Below are 22,721 nucleotides of genomic sequence, written 5' to 3'. Positions count from 1 at the left end.
TTTTAAGTCTATATCCATACTTTTTGTTTTTCTTGGTTTGAAAGTGCTAGGTGCTAAAATTGATTTCAAATTTCTTGCTTTTTTAAAAATAACTCTTGGTTTGTCTGTAAGGGATTCTCCTAAGAAAGGGTCTCTTTGCAACAGATGCCAATGTTTATTAAGGACACCTCTTAGTTTATTATGGTCAATATTGAAATCAGTTATGAAAGGTATATCTAGTATACCCTCTGTAGTTTTTTTTATGGTGTTTGCCTATTAAAAGTTCATTTTGTGTTTTTTCTTGCGCTTTTAGTTTAGCTGTTTTTATTAGGTTTGGATCATAGCCTCTCTTTTTAAATTTCTCTTCTAGGATTGTAGATTGTTGAGTAAAATCCTCTGGTTCACTACAGTTTTTTCTAATTCTCAAGAATTGATTCTTAGGTATATTTTCAAGCAACTTTTTATAGTGGCAACTGTTATTATGAATAAAATTATTTGAATCCACTTCTTTAAAATGTGTTTTAGTGGTGATTTTATTGTTAGTGATTATTACATCTACATCTAGAAAATTTATTTTTGTTTTGCTTTTTTCATAGGTTAAATCAATACCAAATTTATTATTTTTAAAATCCTCTATAAAAATGTCTAAAAGTTCTTCATCCCCTTTCCAAATAATTATGATGTCATCTAATCGTATTAAAAAACTGTCAAAAGAACTATTAAAACTATTGGATAAAGCACATAATATAGGAGTTATTAATGGCAAGGAATATGGTTTCCTTAAAGTAAATTTCCCAAAAACCCCTATATTCTATTACCTGACAAAAATCCATAAATCCCTAACAAACCCTCCTGGCAGACCAATAATTTCCGGTATCCAATCTATTACTTCCAATTTGTCTGAATTTGTGGACTATTATCTACAACACTATGACCTAGATTTGGAGTTTGGCGGTAGCCGTGAAAACCAGCATTAGAGGCTCCTAACGCTGGTTTTAGGCTACCGCCGGTATTTGGAGTCACTCAAAATAGGGTCTAACGCTCACTTTTCAGACGCGACTTTTCCATACCGCAGATCCCCTTACGTCAATTGCGTATCCTATCTTTTCAATGGGATCTTTCTAACTCCGGTATTTAGAGTCGTTTCTGAAGTGAGCGTTAGACATCTAACGACAAAACTCCAGCCGCAGGAAAAAAGTCAGTAGTTAAGAGATTTCTGGGCTGACGCCGGTTTCTAAAGCTCTTAACTACTGTACTCTAAAGTACACTAACACCCATAAACTACCTATGTACCCCTAAACCGAGGTCCCCCCACATCGCCGACACTTGAATACATTTTTTAACCCCTAATCTGCCGACCGCCACCTACGTTATCCTTATGTACCCCTAATCTGCTCCCCCTAACACCGCCGGCCCCTGTATTATATTTATTAACCCCTAATCTGCCCCCCACAACGTCGCCGCCACCTGCCTACAATAATTAACCCCTAATCTGCCGACCGCAAAGCGCCGCCACCTACGTTATACTTATGTACCCCTAATCTGCTGCCCCTAACACCGCCGACCCCTATATTATATTTATTAACCCCTAATCTGCCCCCCTCAACGTCGCCTCCACCTGCCTACACTTATTAACCCCTAATCTGCCGAGCGGACCTGAGCGCTACTATAATAAAGTTATTAACCCCTAATCCGCCTCACTAACCCTATAATAAATAGTATTAACCCCTAATCTGCCCTCCCTAACATCGCCGACACCTAACTTCAATTATTAACCCCTAATCTGCCGACCGGAGCTCACCGCTATTCTAATAAATGGATTAACCCCTAAAGCTAAGTCTAACCCTAACACTAACACCCCCCTAACTTAAATATAATTTTATTCTAATGAAATAAATTAACTCTTATTAAATAAATTATTCCTATTTAAAGCTAAATACTTACCTGTAAAATAAATCCTAATATAGCTACAATATAAATTATAATTACATTGTAGCTATTTTAGGATTAATATTTATTTTACAGGCAACTTTGTAATTATTTTAACCAGGTACAATAGCTATTAAATAGTTAAGAACTATTTAATAGTTACCTAGTTAAAATAATTACAAAATTACCTGTAAAATAAATCCTAACCTAAGTTACAATTAAACCTAACACTATACTATCATTAAATTAATTAAATAAAATACCTACAATTACCTACAATTAAACCTAACACTACACTATCAATACATTAATTAAATACAATATCTACAAATAACTACAATGAAATAAACTAACTAAAGTACAAAAAATAAAAAAGAACTAAGTTACAAAAAATAAAAATATATCTACAAACATAAGAAAAATATTACAACAATTTTAAACTAATTACACCTACTCTAAGCCCCCTAATAAAACAACAAATCCCCCAAAATAAAAAATGCCCTACCCTATTCTAAATTACTAAAGTTAAAAGCTCTTTTACCTTACCATCCCTGAAAAGGGCCCTTTGCGGGGCATGCCCCAAGAAGTTCAGCTCTTTTGCCTGTAAAAAAAAACATACAATACCCCCCCCCCAACATTACAACCCACCACCTACATACCCCTAATCTAACCCAAACCCCCCTTAAATAAACCTAACACTAAGCCCCAAGATGGCGTCCCTCGAATTCCGGAACAGCCAATAGAATGCGAGCTCAATCTGATTGGCTGATTGGATCAGCCAATCGGATTGAACTTGATTCTGATTGGCTGATTCCATCAGCCAATCAGAATATTCCTACCTTAATTCCGATTGGCTGATAGAATCCTATCAGCCAATTGGAATTCGAGGGACGCCATCTTGGATGACGTCCCTTAAAGGAACCGTCATTCTGCAGTTGCACGTCGCCGGAAGAAGATGGGTCCGCGGTGGAGGTCTTCAGGATGGAGCCGGTCGTCATCGGATGAAGATAGAAGATGCCGCTTGGATCAAGATGGTTGCCGGTCTGGATCGCCTCTTCTTCCCGGATAGGATGAAGACTTTGGAGCCTCTTCTGGACCTCTTCAGCCACCGGATGATGGATCGCCAACCCCCGCTTGGGTTGGATGAAGATTTTGGAGCCAGGATGGATCGGTGATGCCTGGTGAGGTGAAGACAAGGTAGGAAGATCTTCAGGGGCTTAGTGTTAGGTTTATTTAAGGGGGGTTTGTGTTAGATTAGGGGTATGTGGGTGGTGGGTTGTAATGTTGGGGGGGGGTATTGTATGTTTTTTTTTACAGGCAAAAGAGCTGAACTTCTTGGGGCATGCCCCGCAAAGGGCCCTGTTCAGGGCTGGTAAGGTAAAAGAGCTTTTAACTTTAGTAATTTAGAATAGGGTAGGGCATTTTTTATTTTGGGGGGCTTTGTTGTTTTATTAGGGGGCTTAGAGTAGGTGTAATTAGTTTAAAATTGTTGTAATATTTTTCTTATGTTTGTAGATATTTTTTTATTTTTTGTAACTTAGTTCTTTTTTATTTTTTGTACTTTAGTTAGTTTATTTCATTGTAGTTATTTGTAGATATTGTATTTAATTAATGTATTGATAGTGTAGTGTTAGGTTTAATTGTAGGTATGTGTAGGTATTTTATTTAATTAATTTAATGATAGTATAGTGTTAGGTTTAATTGTAACTTAGGTTAGGATTTATTTTACAGGTAATTTTGTAATTATTTTAACTAGGTAACTATTAAATAGTTCTTAACTATTTAATAGCTATTGTACCTGGTTAAAATAATTACAAAGTTGCCTGTAAAATAAATATTAATCCTAAAATAGCTACAATGTAATTATAATTTATATTGTAGCTATATTAGGATTTATTTTACAGGTAAGTATTTAGCTTTAAATAGGAATAATTTATTTAATAAGAGTTAATTTATTTCGTTAGAATAAAATTATATTTAAGTTAGGGGGGTGTTAGTGTTAGGGTTAGACTTAGCTTTAGGGGTTAATCCATTTATTAGAATAGCGGTGAGCTCCGGTCGGCAGATTAGGGGTTAATAATTGAAGTTAGGTGTCGGCGATGTTAGGGAGGGCAGATTAGGGGTTAATACTATTTATTATAGGGTTAGTGAGGCGGATTAGGGGTTAATAACTTTATAATAATAGTAGCGCTCAGGTCCGCTCGGCAGATTAGGGGTTAATTATTGTAGGTAGCTGGCTGCGACGTTGTGGGGGGCAGGTTAGGGGTTAATAAATATAATATAGGGGTCGGCGGTGTTAGGGGCAGCAGATTAGGGGTACATAAGGATAATGTAAGTAGCGGCGGTTTACGGAGCGGAAGATTAGGGGTTAAAAATAAAATGCAGGTGTCAGCGTTAGCGGGGGCGGCAGATTAGGGGTTAATAAGTGTAAGGTTAGGGTTGTTTAGACTCGGGGTACATGTTAGGGTGTTAAGTGCAGACGTAGAAGTGTTTCCCCATAGCAAACAATGGGGCTGCGTTAGGAGCTGAACGCGGCTTTTTTGCAGGTGTTAGGTTTTTTTTCAGCTCAAACAGCCCCATTGTTTCCTATGGGGGAATCGTGCACGGGCACGTTTTTGAGGCTGGCCGCTTGTGTAAGCAACTCTGGTATTGAGAGTTAAAAATGCTCTACGCTCCTTTTTTGGAGCCTAACGCAGCCATTCTGTGGACTCTCAATACGAGAGTTATTTTTATGGTGCGGCCAGAAAAAAGCCGGCGTTAGATTTTCGGGGTCGTTACCGACAAAACTCCTAATCTAGCCGTATGTGATTAAACTTCCCTCGTACTTGAAAGATTCCACCGAACTACTGCAATTATTAAAAAATATAAAATGGAATAATGATTTAATATTTGTCACCTGCGATGTGTGCTCTTTGTACACGAATATACAGCACTCTCTGGGAATTCAGGCAGTTGAATAGTTTTTATATAAATATGGAGAAATGCAAATTGAACAAATTGAGTTTTTAATTGAAAGTATAGCTTTTATATTAAATAATAATTATTTTAACTTTAATAATCAATATTACATACAAACCAAAGGAACGGTGATGGGCTCTAAGTTCGCCCCCAGCTACTCAAATTTATTAATGGGTTTCATTGAAGAGAAAATGATCCATGGATCTAGCTGGGAGGCGAACTTGGTGCTCTATCGTCGTTTCATAGATGACATCATAATTATTTGGAAAGGGGATGAAGAACTTTTAGACATTTTTATAGAGGATTTTAAAAATAATAAATTTGGTATTGATTTAACCTATGAAAAAAGCAAATTAAAAATAAATTTTCTAGATGTAGATGTAATAATCACTAACAATAAGATCACCACTAAAACACATTTTAAAGAAGTGGATTCAAATAATTTTATTCATAATAACAGTTGCCACTATAAAAAGTGGCTTGAAAATATACCTAAGAATCAATTCTTGAGAATTAGAAAAAACTGTAGTGAACCAGAGGATTTTACTCAACAATCTACAATCCTAGAAGAGAAATTTAAAAAGAGAGGCTATGATCCAAACCTAATAAAAACAGCTAAACTAAAAGCGCAAGAAAAAACACAAAATGAACTTTTAATAGGCAAACACCATAAAAAAACTACAGAGGGTATACTAGATATACCTTTCATAACTGATTTCAATATTGACCATAATAAACTAAGAGGTGTCCTTAATAAACATTGGCATCTGTTGCAAAGAGACCCTTTCTTAGGAGAATCCCTTACAGACAAACCAAGAGTTATTTTTAAAAAAGCAAGAAATTTGAAATCAATTTTAGCACCTAGCACTTTCAAACCAAGAAAAACAACTTTTTCGATATTAAGCATCCAATAAAAAACTTGCAACTCAAAAGAAACATGTATAAAGGCATGATGGGAAGTCCACAGGCACATCTTGAAAAAAGCATTTCTGCTGAAACGCGTAGATGACCTAGACCTATGCAAGCTGGCCAGCTTAACGTGGACTTTCCAAAAGGAAATACTGACTATATCTAAGGAAACGAATTGGATATAACTTGGATAATTGGCAGGATTCCAGGGAGCAAAGGTGTCACAGTAATCTACATTGGTGAATTTGGAGCATTCACCGATACTTTGTACGGAACACTTTGCCGTTTTTTGAATAATCAACTCACCGGTAACCTGACCCAGTGATTGGTGGATGAGCCTAGCACGTGTTAACAGACACGTCCGAATCCGATCCTACAGCTAACGGCTAACTGAACGCCGACTACCCCTCACAAGAAGGAAAGTGCAAAGAAAATATTGGGTCAGAGAAAGACAGAAGTGAACTCTATGACTTTCGGATTCCGGTGAGTAAAATCATCTGCAGGGGCATTGTTTTACCCTCACTGCCAAATTGCTATATGAGACATTCATTATATACACCTGGAAATAAATAACAGTATTGCTCAACTGCACAATTATTTGATAAATTTCAAAGACTTGGCTATCCAGTTCAAAATTGTTGCAAAGTTTGGATACAAAAAGCAACACGCTGATATAAAAAGTAACACGCTGAATCATATACATTTAAATTTTAATTTTGTCATTATACTGTGTAGTTTCTATAAGGTGCACCTTATTATATATATGTGTTTATATGTTTTATTGCTAATAAATTTTTAGTGTATAATAGATTGAATTATAAAAAAAATTCACAATAGATTTTCTAAAGAGGTTTTATTTTTAACACACTTTTACTAATAATTTGGTAGAGCTCTTCTTAGCGCACTCTTAATTCTTGTACATTTTAAGACTTTTTTTGGGTTTAGTGTCCCTTTAAATATTTTAGAATAGAAAGTTTAATTACGTGCAGTAAATAAGGTAGTATTTGTGTTTTTATTTTATTAAAATCAGTGGGGGCTTTTTGGTTACTGATGCATGATTTGAGGGTTCTTTAACGTCCCAGCAACTAAAGGAATTCCTTAAAGAAACACTTTTCCGAATTTGGGCCACATTGGATCATGGTACTTGGAGTTTCAGGGAGATTGCATTCCATTTGCTGGCATCAGGGAGCCGCTATTATAATCAGGGAGACTCCCTGAACTTCAGGGAGAGTTGAGATGTCTGATATTACTGATCTGTGAGTGTGCACAGCTTCTGTCACAGGCTGAGAATACCTGAGCTCCATTCCCCAGTTTTGCATAACCAACACAGTTATATTAATACACTTTTTTTTTTTTTTTTTTAAAAGAGCTTTATTGAGAAAATAAACAGAATTATCAAGCTTTTTCAGACAGTGGTACAATATTATATATTGTATATATAATATACAATAAAACAGGCATATAGTATGTTAAGAGACCCACAGACAATTGGGTCTAGATGACTATATTAGAGAGTGACAGATGAGCATCTTCAATAGCACTGACCACAAAGCATACAATACTCATTTAGCTCTACCTTTACATTTTCTACCTTTTTCCTAAATCATACTCCATGACCCCTACTGAGGACATGGTATATCATTAACATTAATACTCAGTATCACATCAGGTCTATAGCAATAATACAAGGAATATTAACATGCCCTAGTGAACTGCCAAGCAATTAGACAACAATGTCCACACTCCTCCAGAGAATACATAACCTTGGGGGGAAACGAGGGGGGGGGAAGAAAAAAAAAAAAAAAAAAAAAAAAAAAAAAAAGGAAGGAAGGAAGGAAGGAAGGGGGAAAACATCTACCGAGTACACAAATGCCATGTGCCCACCTCTCTACTCTCAGGGAGGGTCCCCTCAACCTTTAGGGCGGGTCCCCTCCCACATATGCAGCATCATCTCATAGACCTCCAATTTTAAGGTCTTTACATAGTGATATTTTTCAAGGAGCAGGACATTTTGTACGTTTTGTCTCCAATCCTCTAGTGTGGGGATCTGATTCGTTTTCCAGCGGAGTGGAATCAGGTTTTTTGCCCCTGTTAACATTAACATTAGAAGGGTCTTTTTCAAAGGGTTCTGTATTCTGTCAGAAAAATGAAATAGCAGGGTCTCAGGTGTCTTTGAGATCTCTAACTCTAATATTCTCTGAATTTCCCCCCCAACTGAGGTCCAAAAACTCTCTAGCAGCGAGCAGTCCCACCAAATATGTAATATTTTGCCTGTCTCTCCGCACCCTCTCCAGCATTTATCAGAGACTCTAGGATAAATTGTTTTAAGCCTGGATGGTATGAGATACCATCAGCTCAGCAATTTATAGTGGGACTCCTGCATTCGCGCTGAGACTGACAGGGTCTTAGCGGCCCGGAAAATCCGTTGCCATTCCTCTCTCATGAGCTCAAATCCCAATTCTTTGTGCCACATTCTGGTGTAATTTGGGAGGGGACTGTCAACTGGGTGTAGAAGTAGGGTGTAAAGGGATGAAACCAGGTGTTTGGATGCTGTTTGCTTTGTACATAGTGTTTCAAATGGTGTAGGGTCTCTCACTAGTTGTGATCTGTATTTGTGAGTGTTAATATAATGCCCTATTTGTAAATAAACGAGCCATGGTACAGGTAAGTCAGGGTGGTCCGTCAGGACCTCTTCTCTTGTCTTCAGTCTCCCTATCGTCACAAAAGTAGCTACCCGGTTAGGAAAAGGTTTAGTTTGATCTAAGGACAATTTGGCCTGCAGAGGCAAATCCGGGTTCCCATATATCGGTGTCAAGGGGGAGTACGGAGCGAATATATGGGGTTTCACTTGGATTGTACTATCCCATATGTTAAATAATTCCTCTGGAAGGGAAAGTCATGTACATGAGGTGGTCTATGCTGATCACTAATCCACAGGAGAGGCACCAGTTCCAACACCTGTAGAATATCTCTGTCAACTCCAATCCAGTCTTTCTGCGGGTTTCCCTGACACCATGCAACCACTCTCTGTAATATCACAGCTCTTCTGTACAAGCTTTGGTCCGGTAGGCCCAAGCCTCCCGCATCTCTCGGGAGAATCATTGTTGATTCTGGGCCTTACACCCAACCATATATATTCCTCTACTAATCTCTGAAATGCCACAAGGAAAGCGCGGGGGAGCGGAATAGGTAATGTTTGGAACAAATATAATAATCTGGGGAGCACGTTCATTTTGACCACGCTTATTCTCCCCAACCAAGAAATAGTTTTATGTTTCCATGACGATAGGTCAACTGCAACTGCACGTCTGAGTGCCATATAATTGGCCTCCAATAAATCAGTCATGGAAGTTGTCAGGTTGATTCCCAGATATTTAAAGTATTTATCATTTATCTGGAACGGGCTGTGAACCGTTAACCATTTTTTGACGGACGGGTCCAAGTTGACCCCTAAAACTTCTGATTCGGATGCGTTGAGAAGAAAATTGGAGACCTCTCCATATCTAGCAAATTCTTGCAACAGGGCCGGGATTGAAGTCCCCAGGTCTATCAAATAGCAGGTCGTCTGCATTTATTGTTATTTTGTACTCTCTGTTTCTTAGTAAGTACCCTCTGACTTGGTGGTTATCTCGAATGTTACATGCCAGAGCCTCCACCAAAATGGCAAATAGCAGGGGCAACAAAGGACACCCCTGCCTGGTTCCATTAGTAATGGACAAAAGGTCAGAGAGTATACCATTCACCCTGATTCGCGCATTTGGTGCGGAATAAAGGCAGAAGACTGTCCTGAGAAAATGCTTCCCGAAACCCATTTTTTCTAATGTACATCTAAGGAACTGCCAGCTCACCCTGTCAAATGCTTTCTCAGCATCTGTGGAGAGCAGGGTGAGCGGCACCCCCCCCCCCCATTCAGAATGTGTGAAGTAATCTGTCATGTGAGAGGGGATGTCTTCAACAACTCCAGGGCTCCCCAAGAGAGTGTCATCTAGTCTCCAGGTAAAAGAGGTTGCGGGCGTTTCGGGCCATAGCATCTCAAATGAGACCGGAGCATGGTCCGACCATGTGATTGGCGCTATGTCACTGCGCCGAACATACTCTATCCCTTGTGAGTCAGTGAAGAAGAAATCTATACGGGAGTACTTCCTATGTGGGTTGGAATAAAATTTATACTCTGCTTCTATAGGATGTAATGTGCGCCAGATGTCGTGCAGCAAGTGACTCTTTAGTATCGAATTGATATGTTTCAATATATAATGTGGCACAATGGAAAGGCCATTAGAGGTATCTTGTTTTGGATTAAGTGGCGCATTGAAGTCCCCTCCCAAAACCGTAACTCCCTTGGAGTGCTCAAACAATTTGCACGAGAGAGCCCTGAAAAATGTATGCTGCGCCACATTTGGAGCGTATATATTAATCAAAGTTATCTGAATACCATGGAGGAGGCCCACCACTATGATATATCTCCCTTCCCTGTCTCTCACAATATCTTGTATTTGAAAAGGTATCTTATGATGTATCAAAATGCCTACTCCATTTTGTTTACAAGGGCCTGATGAAAAAAAGGCTGTCGGATATCTATGGTTGTCCCATTTAGGCTCTTTTTGTTTGACAAAATGTGATTCCTGTATGAAAACAATATCACCCTGTAATTTATGCAATTCCCTGGTGAATATAGACCATTTACCCGGGCTATTCCGACCTTTTACATTAATCGTCAAAAACTTTAGGGGGTGGATTTTCGGTTTACTCCGTTGAGGAGTCATTGTGACTGGAAAGAAAAAAAAAAAGAAGAAGGGGGGAGGGGATGAGGTAAGTTATAGAAAGCGAGAAAAGTTAGGAAAGCAAGTAAGATGAGTACCCCGGGAAAAAACAGGACACAGAGGTATTTATTGACTACTCTGGTAATAGGGAGCTTCAAGTCCTCCAGTGCAGACAAAGTAAAATTGTAAGTAAGTGTAAATTACTATATATCAGCTACAGCAATATCACCAGGTCTATAGTATACCAGCTCGCCCCTTTAAAGGCTTTGCTTAAGGGAATATGCCTATGGCCGACCTGTTGAGAAAATATATGTTCAAGACCAAACATTGCATTTCAACATAACATTATAACATTAACTCAATTTAATAACATTAATTATTACATTGTGGATAAACAAATAGAACCACAAATTAGAACCGAGGAGAATATGTGTGATCACAAAGGGATTACCTATGGAAACATCCAAACCTTCCCATCCCAATCCACATATCATGACATAGCAAAAGTAAGACAATATCTATATAGATGAGATTTCTTACACTGATAATGTATTTGAAACAGACTTTTAATATCTCCATCACACTTAGATGTATAGTGTCAGAATTTAGTCCAGAGTCCTCTGGCAGGGTGGGTATGGTCCAATAACTTATTGTATGATCGCGTGATTATTTTGTATGCTTACATTAATTGGCACAGAAACATAACATTAAGAAGGTATCAATTTAAGACCATAAATTATGCGATCTTTCTATTAAGCATTTTTATTTGTAAAGTCAAGTCCCTCTCCCATCCTATGAACCCAGAGGGGCCTCTTAGGATTTCTAACCTATTAGCTCAGGACTGGTCACAGTTCTCATCTGCATTCAGAGGTGTGTTTGGCCCAATGGTGTGGTGCCGCAAAACCCAGCGTTGAGCAAAACATTTCCAAATCTGACAGCGACCGGTATATTGCTGTCTTGTCTCCATTGGTAGACACCAGGCAGGTGGGAAATCCCCATCTATAAAGGATCATGTTGTCTTGCAGAACAGATGCTAAAAAGCGGAGTTCCCTGTGCTTCTGCAGAGTGGCGGGGCACAAGTCTGAGAAAATTTGTATGGAGATCCCTGCATGCTGAACTGGATGTTTATTTCTGCTGCATCAAAGTATTTCCTCTTTACCTCTGTAATTTAACAATTTGAGGATAACATCCCACGGAGGAGCTTTTGGAGAAGGTTTGGGGTGTAGCGCCATGTGACCATCTCAGGTGCTAGCGGGGTACCCTTAATCGTTCTGAAGAGGTCCTGCAAGTATCCCTGCAGGGCAGTTGGATTAATTGATTCTGGAATACCCCTTATTCTCAAGTTGTTCCGCCGACTGCGGTTGTCCAAGTCTTCTATCCTCTCCAAGAGGCCTTGGATAACATTTGTATTTTTCTGTGTTTGGGAAGTATTTTTTTTAGCTGCTCTTGCAACGTGTTATGCGAAGTTTCAACGGTTGTGACTCGTGATAATTCAGTGACATCATGTTTCAGTTCACTAAACAGATTTTTGATGTCTGCAGCGATCTCCTTTATGTTTTCCTTAGATGAGAGACACCTCAAGTCCTCTTTTGTGACATATTGTGATGGAACAGGAATGGGCGGGGCAGAAACATCCTCCCTGTGGGACACTTGCGCTTGGTCATCTTCATTTATTTGTGTATCTGTGTTTTTGATGTAATAATTCATATTCCTTGTTTTTGTCCCCTTGTCTGAGCCTCCCTGTTTTTTCTGTGCCATAGCTACACACTTTCCAGGGTGTAGTTGTCTATAACTCAGATAAAGCTTTGTTTGCTGTAGTGAATACTATTAACGACCGTATTAACCCCTAAGGATAGTTGCTCCTAACTTCACTTTGATCATTATGTGAGCTGTAATCTGAGTGAAAGAAGGGAATATATACAGGTTTTTGCAAGTATATTGACGAGTAAAAGTCTTAGAAGCCTATAGATGCAATACTACCTCAGGGCTAAATCTATGTAACGTGCTGATGCAGTGAGGAGTAACTAGGAGCTCTAACGTTATTAAGTTGCTGCGTCACAACAAATTTTTGGCACACCGGTATTGTCTCCTGACTGAGACAGAGACTGACTGAGCTTGTAACAGCAGGTACCAGCCCACCAACAGTCTCACAGTTACCTGTTCCTAATGTAATGCAAGCACTAGGCCGCAAGACGTCTCCCATCCACTTCTGTATGCGTGCAGTGCGATAGTCTTTAGATAGATTGCGGCCCACTTTAATAAAGCAAGGTTAAGTACATGAATGATTACTTTTGCAGTCCGTTGGGTATTCTGGCTTATCTCCTCGGTTCATAGGCTCAATAATTTTTAAATTGTAGGTCTTAAGATTAACTTTGCAGGCATTTGGTCGGCCTTTGGATCAGGAGCACTACAAAAACACGGCCATTCTCAGGCACAGCCAGGCTCCGCCCCCTATTAATACACTTTTTACCCCTGTGATTACCTTGTATCTAAGCCTTTTCTCAAAGCCCCCTGATCACATGACTTTGTATTTATTATCTATTGACTTGCATTGTATCCAATTAGTGCAGTGTCTGCCACAACCTATAATGAACAAAACCAGCCATATTAATTGATGGACTAAACCAAGAACATCATTCAATACATTTAATGCTCTGCAGCAGGTAAAACAAGGTATTGCAAACAAAAAACATTTTGCAGTACAGTGTCCCTTTAACTAAGTTGTAGAAAATATGTTAAATAGCTTATATTATCCCAGAAAACTATCTTCACCATAAAACTTAAATGTAAAAGTTAATGTATTTCACTTAAAATATCATCTTGTGTCTATCTATGCAGTATTGATTTCCCAGAACCTGAATCAGCAAAGTTTTTCTGTGGCCTTCACACTAAATAAAGCCTTTGGCCAGAAAGTTTATTACATTTTTTACGAGATATGTAAAGATAACTCACAACTATGCAATGACAATTTAGAAGTGCTGGATACATTCTAACAATTGTATTTTTCACTTATTGGCTTCTAAATCTAGAGCTGTTTATAAAATACCTAAATGTCAAACTTCAACATAACATTTAGATGGAAGCAATAATATATTGGCATTTCTACATATTACCAGTTATATCACAATTCACTTATAAAATTGTCAGGGTGCACACACATACGGATACACATTCATACACAAACATATACATACATGTATACACACACAAACATACTCAAATACATACAGTACACGCACACACCCACATTAAACCAAGAAATCAACATTACTAATTGAAAATATATTTTAAATACAACAGTAGCCTGCAGAACTGCTTACCTGTGCAACCAGCTCAGCGCACAAAGCCGTGTCAGACTTTCTGGTCATCTCGTCACTGGGACCCCCAGAGATACTTGACACATGGGGACCGATTTACCATTGTGCGTGCGGACATGATCATTGCTGGCATTTATCATTATAATCATTGGGGGAATTATCATCATGTTGGCATTTATCATTGCACAAGCATTGCTAGTGAAATGCTTGTGCAATTCCGCCCCCAGCACAATTGCGGCCAATCGGCCGCTAGCAGTGGGTGTCAATCAACCAGATCGTATACGATTGGGATGATTGATGTCCGCTGCCTCAGAGGTGGAGGACGAGTTAAGGAACAGCGGTCTGCTTCTTAACTCCTGTTTCCGGCAAGCCGGAAGGCTTGCGCGGAAACAGCTGCATACGGCTGAATACGGGGCTTGATAAATCGGCCCCATGGCCCCAATGCAAGGCCAGTCACAGCTTTGAGTTCGTCCCAGGGATCTGGGCTGCAAAGGTGATAGAGTGCAGCCGCAGGCTACAAGGCAACAGGATCTTATGCTCCTGTATTTCAGGTCTGGGGACACTCAAAATGGATTCCCCAGGTCTGCCACCAGAAATTTTGGGGCCCCTTACTAAGCCATTGATTGGGGCCCTCCGCACACACAAACACAGAGATACAAATGGAGACACACACATGCAGACAAAATTACACACACACAAACTCACTCTCACACACACAGACACTCTCACACACGTAGACACACACACACACAGATACACTATCGCACACACAGACACTCTCACACACGTAGACACACTCACACACACATAGATACACTCTCACACACACAGACACTCTCACACATGTAGACACACACAGATACACTCTCACACACACAGACACTCTCACACACGTAGACACACTCACACACACAGATATACTCTCACACACAGACATTCTCACACACGTAGACCCACTCTCACACACGTAGAGACTCTCACACACACAGACACTCTCACACACACAGACACTCTCACACACGTAGACACACTCTCACACACACAGACACTCTCACACACACAGATACACTCTCACACACAGACACTTTCACACACGTAGACACACTCACACACACACACTCTCTCTCTCTCTCACACACACACATACACTCTCATACACACAGACACTCTTACACACGTAGACACACTCTCACACACACAGACACTCTCACACACATAGACACACTCAGACACACAGATACACTCTCACACACACATGCATACACTCTCATATACAAAGACACTCTCACACACATATACACACTTTCACACACACACAGACACTCACAAATGTAGACAAACTCCCACACACACTCTCACGCACACGTAGACACCCTCACACACACACACACACACACACACACAGAGATACACTCACACATACAGACAGGGCACTATCGAATTGAGATCTAACATTTTTCACATGGCAAAGATATTTAAAAAAAACAACACACAATACTGTTAATAAACTGGAAACCAGCACCTGAGTAGACACATGTATTAGGGACATTTCAAAATGATTTTCTTTTGTAGGGCGGTAGTTTTAGAATAGAAATAGACACCCTAGGGCCCTAGGGCTCTGGGCCACAGTGAGTCCCTCTAGGGATTTCTCCACTGGCCACTTACACTACCTCCAGTGCTGTGTGATTGGCTCATCACTGTCCTCACAATGCTAATTAATTAATTATATAGACTTTTTGTACTTGTTGTGCTAAACAATTGCACAGGTGATACTGGTTTAAATAGAAGTTTATATTTATATATCATTAGACCAAATATAAAACTTTTTCTCTGAGCCATGAAGGTTAAAAAAACAACCATTGCTGGCCCCTAATGCGATAAGGGGGAAATGCTTAAATGCAATGTACAAATGCTGAGAGATAGCATTGAAACTATACAACAGGTAGTATTTAATTTGTTCAATATTACTATTACCTTATATTGAGTGATTTCGGTAAAGGACATCACATTGTCAGACACTTACTTATAAAGCACTGGAATCTATTCTCTTGAGAGAGTTTATGTGTTTGGATACAGTATTACAAGGACTTTTTTTTTGTTAAAATGTTTTTATTGTTTTTCTACATATTTTCATTTAATACAATCGGTTTATTATCAAACAATGTCTCATTGGGATTATTACCAATGACAATTACAGACAATATGACCTGAGATGGAATATAGTAATATAAAGTAAAATAAAGTAAAGTAAACAAGGCTCCATATAGTTTAAGGTTACCTAATATAATTGAGTGCAGGGTATCAAGATTAACCATAGTTTCATAAACAGTAGTGGTGTCAACAATCAATCTAAATTATACCTGAGTATATTTCTTTACACCCTGGTCCCAACAGTTTAAACATGTGTCTGCTGTCTAGCTTCATAATACATAATGTATGGTTCCCATTGGTCCAGAAATTAGTCTTTTGAATTTAAAATAGCTGCAGTGGTACTATTCATAGGATAATGATACTGTGATGCCCATTTATCAAGCTCCAAATGGAGCTTGAAGGGCCGTGTTTGAAGACTCGCCAGAAACAGCAGTTATGAAGCAGCGGTCTAAAGACCGCTGCTCCATAACCCAGTCCGCCTGCTCTGATGAGGCGGACAGGAATCGCCGGAATTCAACCCGATCGAATACGATCGGGTTGATTGACACCCGATTGGCCACGAGTCTTCAGGGGGCAGCGTTGCACCAGCAGCTCACAAGAGATGCTGGTGCAATGCTGAATACGGAGAGCGTATTGCTCTCCGCATTCAGCGAGGTCTTGCGGACCTGATCCGCACTGTCGGATCAGGTCCGCAAGACCTTTAATAAATTGGCCTCTCAATCTGTTTCAGTATGTAATTCAGGTCTGGTGGTTATTTCCTCTAGTATCTTGCAATTCCTATTCTAGTAATAGTACATATCATATTAACTAATTTAGAGTATTTCTATAACACGCCCGGTTCTGGAAAATTAAGTTGTGCCTGTTCCGGAGTAAGTGAAATATTTTTTTTTATCAAAAACTGCACTTAACAACTCAGATATATGTGACCATACTTCTTGAACCATAGGGCAATCTCACATATGTCTGTAAGATCCTATTTCTCCACATCCTCTATAGCATAGTCTGATTCAAGGTTCGTCTGACTTGCAGAATCTAGTAGGGTAATAGTACCAACCGAATACTACTTTCAAGAAGTTCTCTTTTAGTAGGCTGACCATATTGCCGCTTTAAGAAGGAACACATATGAAAAATACATATGTCAGGGTTCTTATACAAAACATTTCTTTAAACAGCCCTGAAAACAGCCCTGACATATGTATTTTTCATATGTGTCCCTTTTTAAAGCGGCAATATGGTCAGCCTATCTTTTAGTGACGCGTTTGCTGTGAAAGAGGAGCCTCTGTAAAAGTTTTCTACCCAATCTTCTTTGTCACAAGTTTTGCCTAATTCTCTCTCCTATCTAAGCATTACTGATGTTTTACCGTCTGTATGTATATTACTATTGTATATATTGTTGATATCAAGCCTTTCACAGGGGATTTAGACAAGCATAGTAGTTCAAACTGTGTATTTGCTGAAGGTGCTTTAGCTCCTAGTATTTCTTGAGCCCTTGATTTCAGCTGTAAATAGTGGTACCATGAGTTTTGTTCTCGTTCCCCTAACTCCTTATATTGTGCGTGTGTGATAATTCTATTATCCCTTAATACGTCTGTGATTCTGTATAGTACCTTGTTCGTCCATTTTTTTTGTACCTGTTCTGTGATTGAAGTGTGAAGTGTCACTAAGGGTGTTACCTTAGACCTCTCACTAATTAGTGGGTATTTGTTAGTTAGTGTGTCCCAAATGAACATGGTATGCAAAATTGACATACATTTTTTCCCCTGTGGTATGTGTTGTTTTGGTGTCCAAAGGATTCTATGAATCTACTCTATGGCCCATAATTATCAAGGTCTGTCGGACCTGATCCGACAGTGCGGATCAGGTCCGACAGACCTCGCTGAATACGGCGAGCAATACGCTCGCCGTATTCAGCATTGCACCAGCAGCGCGCAAGAGCTGCTGGTGCAACGCCGCCCCCTGCATACTCGCGGACAATAGGCTGCCAGCAGGGGGTGTCAATCAACCCGATCGTACTCGATCGTGTTGATTTCCGGCGATGTCTGTCCGCTGCTTCATAACTGCTGTTTCCAGCCGGCTCGCCAGAAACACGGGGCATCAAGCTCCATTCGGAGCTTGATAAATATGCCCCCATGTCCAACATATCAGTTTCAAGTTGTGCCCAATGTGACAAATTGTTCACTTTATACCATTTTTGTTGCTTTTTAACACTATATTTTCTATCTAAAGCAATAAGGCACCAGCAGGTGAATGGTGCACTTTGACCAACATAATTAAACCAATAAAATATAAAAATAAAACAGAAAAATGCAAGATTACTGACTTTTAAAATAAATGCTCTGTGATAAAAGAATGATTCCATACAATAAACAAAAAGTTATAAAAAATATAAAAACATTTTTTAATTGTACCGTGTCTAAAGAGTGTGAGGAACAAATTATAATTAAATTATTTTTAGACATTTTCCACCACTTTTATTATTGCCACTAAAGGCTGCATCATATATTTAAAAAAAAACACCCAGTAAAAGGCAAATCTGAATTTACCTTTCCCAAAATCTTTCTTTCATGCTTCAGATAGAACATACCAATTTAAACATCTTTACTATTTACTTCTATTATTTATTTTGCTTAATTTTTTAGATATCCTTATTTGAAGAAAAAGCAATGCACATGAGTGAGCCAATCACACAAGGCATCTATGTGCAGCAACCAATCAGCAGCTACTGAGCATATCTAGAATATCAAGAGAATAAAACAAATTACATAATAGAAGTAAATTAGAAAGATGTTTAAAATTGCATTCTCTTTCTAAATCATGAAAGAAAAAATGTGGGTTTCATGTCCCTTTAAACTTTCTCAGGAGCCGAAGTTGTTTCCAAGATGTAAACCAGACACAGTGAGCGCCTGTAAAGAGAAAAACAGGGGCAGTCAGTGACTGGGAGTAGCCTGGGGCCGGCACACTATATGCATCCATTTGATCTTCAGCAATGTGCTGTGTATTCTTTGAAAGTTAGCTGTGCACGTGCTTGCTAACAGTGCTGTATGCACAAATTAGTGCAAATTTGGGGCCCGGGCCCTGAAAACTGTTATTCCTTTAACCCTCTGATGGTGACCCTGCCCAGGTCTGTCCCCAGGCACAATAGTTAACAGTGCACATGTGTATACATATTCCCTTTCTTTTTCTTTCCTTCTCTCTCTCTTTCTTTCTTTCTTTCTTTCTTTCTTTCTTTTCTCTCCTTCTCTCTCTGTCTCTCTCTCTCTTTCTCTCTCTCTCTGTGTCTCTGTCTCTTTCTCTGTCTCTCTCTTTCTTTCCCTCTCTCTCTCTCTCTCTCTCTCTATATATATATATATATATATATATATATATATATATATATATATCTTTCTCTCTGTCTGTCTCTGTCTTTCTCTGTCTCTTTCTTTCTCTCTCTCTGTGTCTGTCTCTTTCTCTGTCTCTCTTTCTTTCTCTCTCTCTGTGTCTGTCTCTTTCTCTGTCTCTCTTTCTTTCTCTCTCTCTCTTTCTTTGTCTGTCTCTTTCTCTGTCGCTCTCTTTCCCTCTCTCTCTCTCTTTCTCTCTCTCTCTCTCTCTCTCTCTCTCTCTCTCTCTCTCTCTTTCTTTTCTTTCTTTCTTTCTTTCTTTCTCCATCTCTCTGTCTCTTTCTCTCTCTCTCTCTCTCTCTCTCTCTCTCTCTCTTTCTTTCTTTCTTTCTTTCTATCAATCTCTTTCTTGCTCTCTCTCTCCATCCATCTTGATTATGTTTATCTTTTTTATCATTATTTAAGAGTTTGTTAAAATATTAGACATATCACTGATCAACTGTGTGCCTAATGGTAATATCATCAGATCCCTTCAGTTACAGGAAGCAATGGGCCTTTACAAAGTCAATTTCTCAGACAAAAAGCTGTTATTCTCAGTGAAAAACTAAAATCCCCAAATATTCATTAGCTTCTTAACTGAAAAAGTTAATTTGTACACTGCTCTAAAATATGATTGCATTTTATTGTTCTTTAACTATAAAATATTTATACAACAAGATAACACTAGCTTTGCACTTAGTAATGATCAGAATATTAATATATTTTACAATTTTTTTTTAGCCCTGTTCCTACAATTTCATGGAGGAAAGTAAGCGGTTATATTCCAAGTAAAGCTCGTTTAAGGAAATCACAAGCAGTTTTAGAAATTCCAAATGTGCAGTTAGAAGATGCTGGGACTTATGAGTGTAAAGCTGAGAATAACCGCGGAAAGAACGCATTCAGAGGTCAACTTCAAGTATACAGTAAGTGCATTATATGTTTTAAAGGGACAGTCTACACCAGAATCTTTCTTTTTTAAAACAGTAGATAATGCCTTTATTATCTCAGTTCTTTCAACAGACTTGTATTTTAGCCAATCGGTGCTGAGTCATAATTAACACCACATGAGTGAGCACAATGGCACTGTCTAGCTGTAAAAAGCCAATAATATTCACTGAGATAAGAGGTTGCCTTCAAAGGGTTAGACATTAGCATATGAGACTACCTGTTGTCAAAGAATAAACATCTATCTAAACGATTAACTGATTGGGTATTTTATCATAAATTGAGTAAACTGGTAGTAACATAAAACATATCCATAGACTTTAAAGTAGATACTTGTTGTTACCAATAGTTTAAAGCAGCAATGGAAACATGGCTATGTGTTTAACTCTTGCATAGGTGTTCAACGTGTAGATAAAATACTTCCTGGGAGTCTCAAATATTACAGTTCCTGAGCAGGATACTGTCAGTGAGCCAATCACAAGAAGAAGTTGCATGTGACCCGCAGTTTCCTGCTCTGGAGCTGCAATGCTTAAGGATCTTAAGCTGGACTTTAAGTTTTGTGTTTATACCCTTTATATATAATATTAGAAGATGAAATAGATATTAGGCCTGTGCTTTCAGATAATTTGCTTTGATCCGGAAGAAGGCGGACACTTCAGAGAATTTGTCTCTTTTCGGAGCAGTTTTTTTCTTGTGAAAGTGCAACACACTACAATCTGGATTTGCAGAGATCTTAGTGTGTTTCACTTTCACAAGCATAAATGTGGTTCCGAAAAGAGCCGAATGCCAAAGCGTCTAACTTCTTCTACATTCGGATCATAATGGATGACCCAAATTCACAGATCAAGTAGAAGTCATCATGGGTATACACCATTTGACTCTGTCACTCTTTTGATAGCAGCTGCTATATGTATAATGTAGCCTCTGAATACGAAAAGTATTTCTGTACTCAATGGTAAAGGATAATATAGCGGAGGCTGATCATGTATTTCTAACTGGAAATCATAGTGAAGATCTTGGTTTGTGTGATAGAAGTTTAGGCCACAGATAATAGAAAATGTAGGGCTAGATTACGAGTGGCGCGCTAAATGTTGCGCATAAGTTAAAAGGGGTTTATTGTGGCTCTTTGCATGCCAGAAGTAGCGTGCGTATTACAGGTTGAAAGTAAATGCAGAATTTAACAAGTGTCGAAATATTGCAAATTCAAATCTCTGGTTAACTCTCAACTAAAAAGTGGGGGAGAAAAATACCTTATATATATACATATCTAAATATTTATGTATGTAGATATATATTTTATATATATATATATATATATATATTTGTGTGTGTGTACATATGTGCAATTAGGCTTGCACACGAGTAGTTTTTTCCCACTTTTTGCACTCAATTGAAGTCTATAGGGGAATGTTATACGTTAACACGGTTGTTATATTCTGAGGGGCCGATTTATCAATGTCTTTCCAACATGATACTCTGTTGGCATTTAACATTGCACAAGCAGTTCTGATGAACTGCTTGTGCAATGCTGCCCCATAGCAGGGGGTGTCAATCAACCTGATCATATAGGATCGGGCGGATTGATGTCCGCAGCCTCAGAGGCAGCGGACCAGTTAAGGAGCTGCGGTCCTGAAGGCTCGCGCGGAAATAGAGGCATCAGGGGCCATTTTGCCCTTGATAAATCGGCCCCTAAGTTTGGATCTTTGCACTTGTCGGTTAGTGGTTCTGCAAAAAATGTTTACTTTCAACTTGGAATGCGCTCACTATCTAACAAGTGCAAAAAACTTACTTCTAGCGCAGTGGGAGTAATAATTAGCCCTCCACTCGCAACCTAACCCAACGTGGTAAAAATAAAATAATCTGCTAAGTGTTATTTTTTTAAAAAAATTGTTCATGAGCTTAGCATGTTAGCTTCTTTTAAAATGTGCAATTTGCATGCAGATTTGTTGCAATGTTGTGAATAATGTCAAGTGCACAAATAAAAAAAATCACTTGAATAGTCCTTTAAGATAAAAGCAAACATTTTGCAGCTAAATATAATCTCATATTATCATTAGTCTAATTGTGGTTATGAAGCAATGTGGCTCCCAGCCAAACTAGCTACTAGTGACCAGTGCTCCTTAAGTTCTAATTGACTTCAATGATCTAATTTGCTTCATTCTCTTAGTAGCCTTTGCTGAAAAACTGCAGTTTTGCAAGAATGTTATACATTAGCAAGAGCGCTAAATGACAGCACTATTCCCAGCAATGTATTGCTCCAGAAACCTACCTACGTAAAAGTTATTTAAAATTGTATGCTCAGAGTAATTAAATATTTTTTTTGTGGGGTTCAAGTCCCTTTAAATATGGTGGTGACTTCATACCTGTAAGTTTTTCTACACCAGCTATTTCCACTATTTTTGTATGAGTTATTTATA

The 22,721-nt window shown here is 38.7% G+C and overlaps 1 protein-coding gene across 1 annotated transcript in view; it reads left to right on the top strand.

Moving 5' to 3' along the window:
* Positions 1–22,721, top strand: part of CNTN5 (contactin 5) — a 990,860-nt gene that overhangs the window by 421,578 nt on the left and 546,561 nt on the right. Inside the window, exon 7 of the mRNA XM_053705588.1 lies at positions 20,101–20,282. Coding sequence (XP_053561563.1) covers positions 20,101–20,282 — 182 coding nt within the window. The remainder of the gene's footprint in view (positions 1–20,100; positions 20,283–22,721) is intronic.

This window comes from Bombina bombina, chromosome 3 (assembly GCF_027579735.1).
Source record: "Bombina bombina isolate aBomBom1 chromosome 3, aBomBom1.pri, whole genome shotgun sequence".
NCBI lineage: Eukaryota > Metazoa > Chordata > Amphibia > Anura > Bombinatoridae > Bombina > Bombina bombina.
Note: the sequence above shows the minus strand (reverse complement) of the source record. Positions and strands in the feature narration are given on the sequence as shown.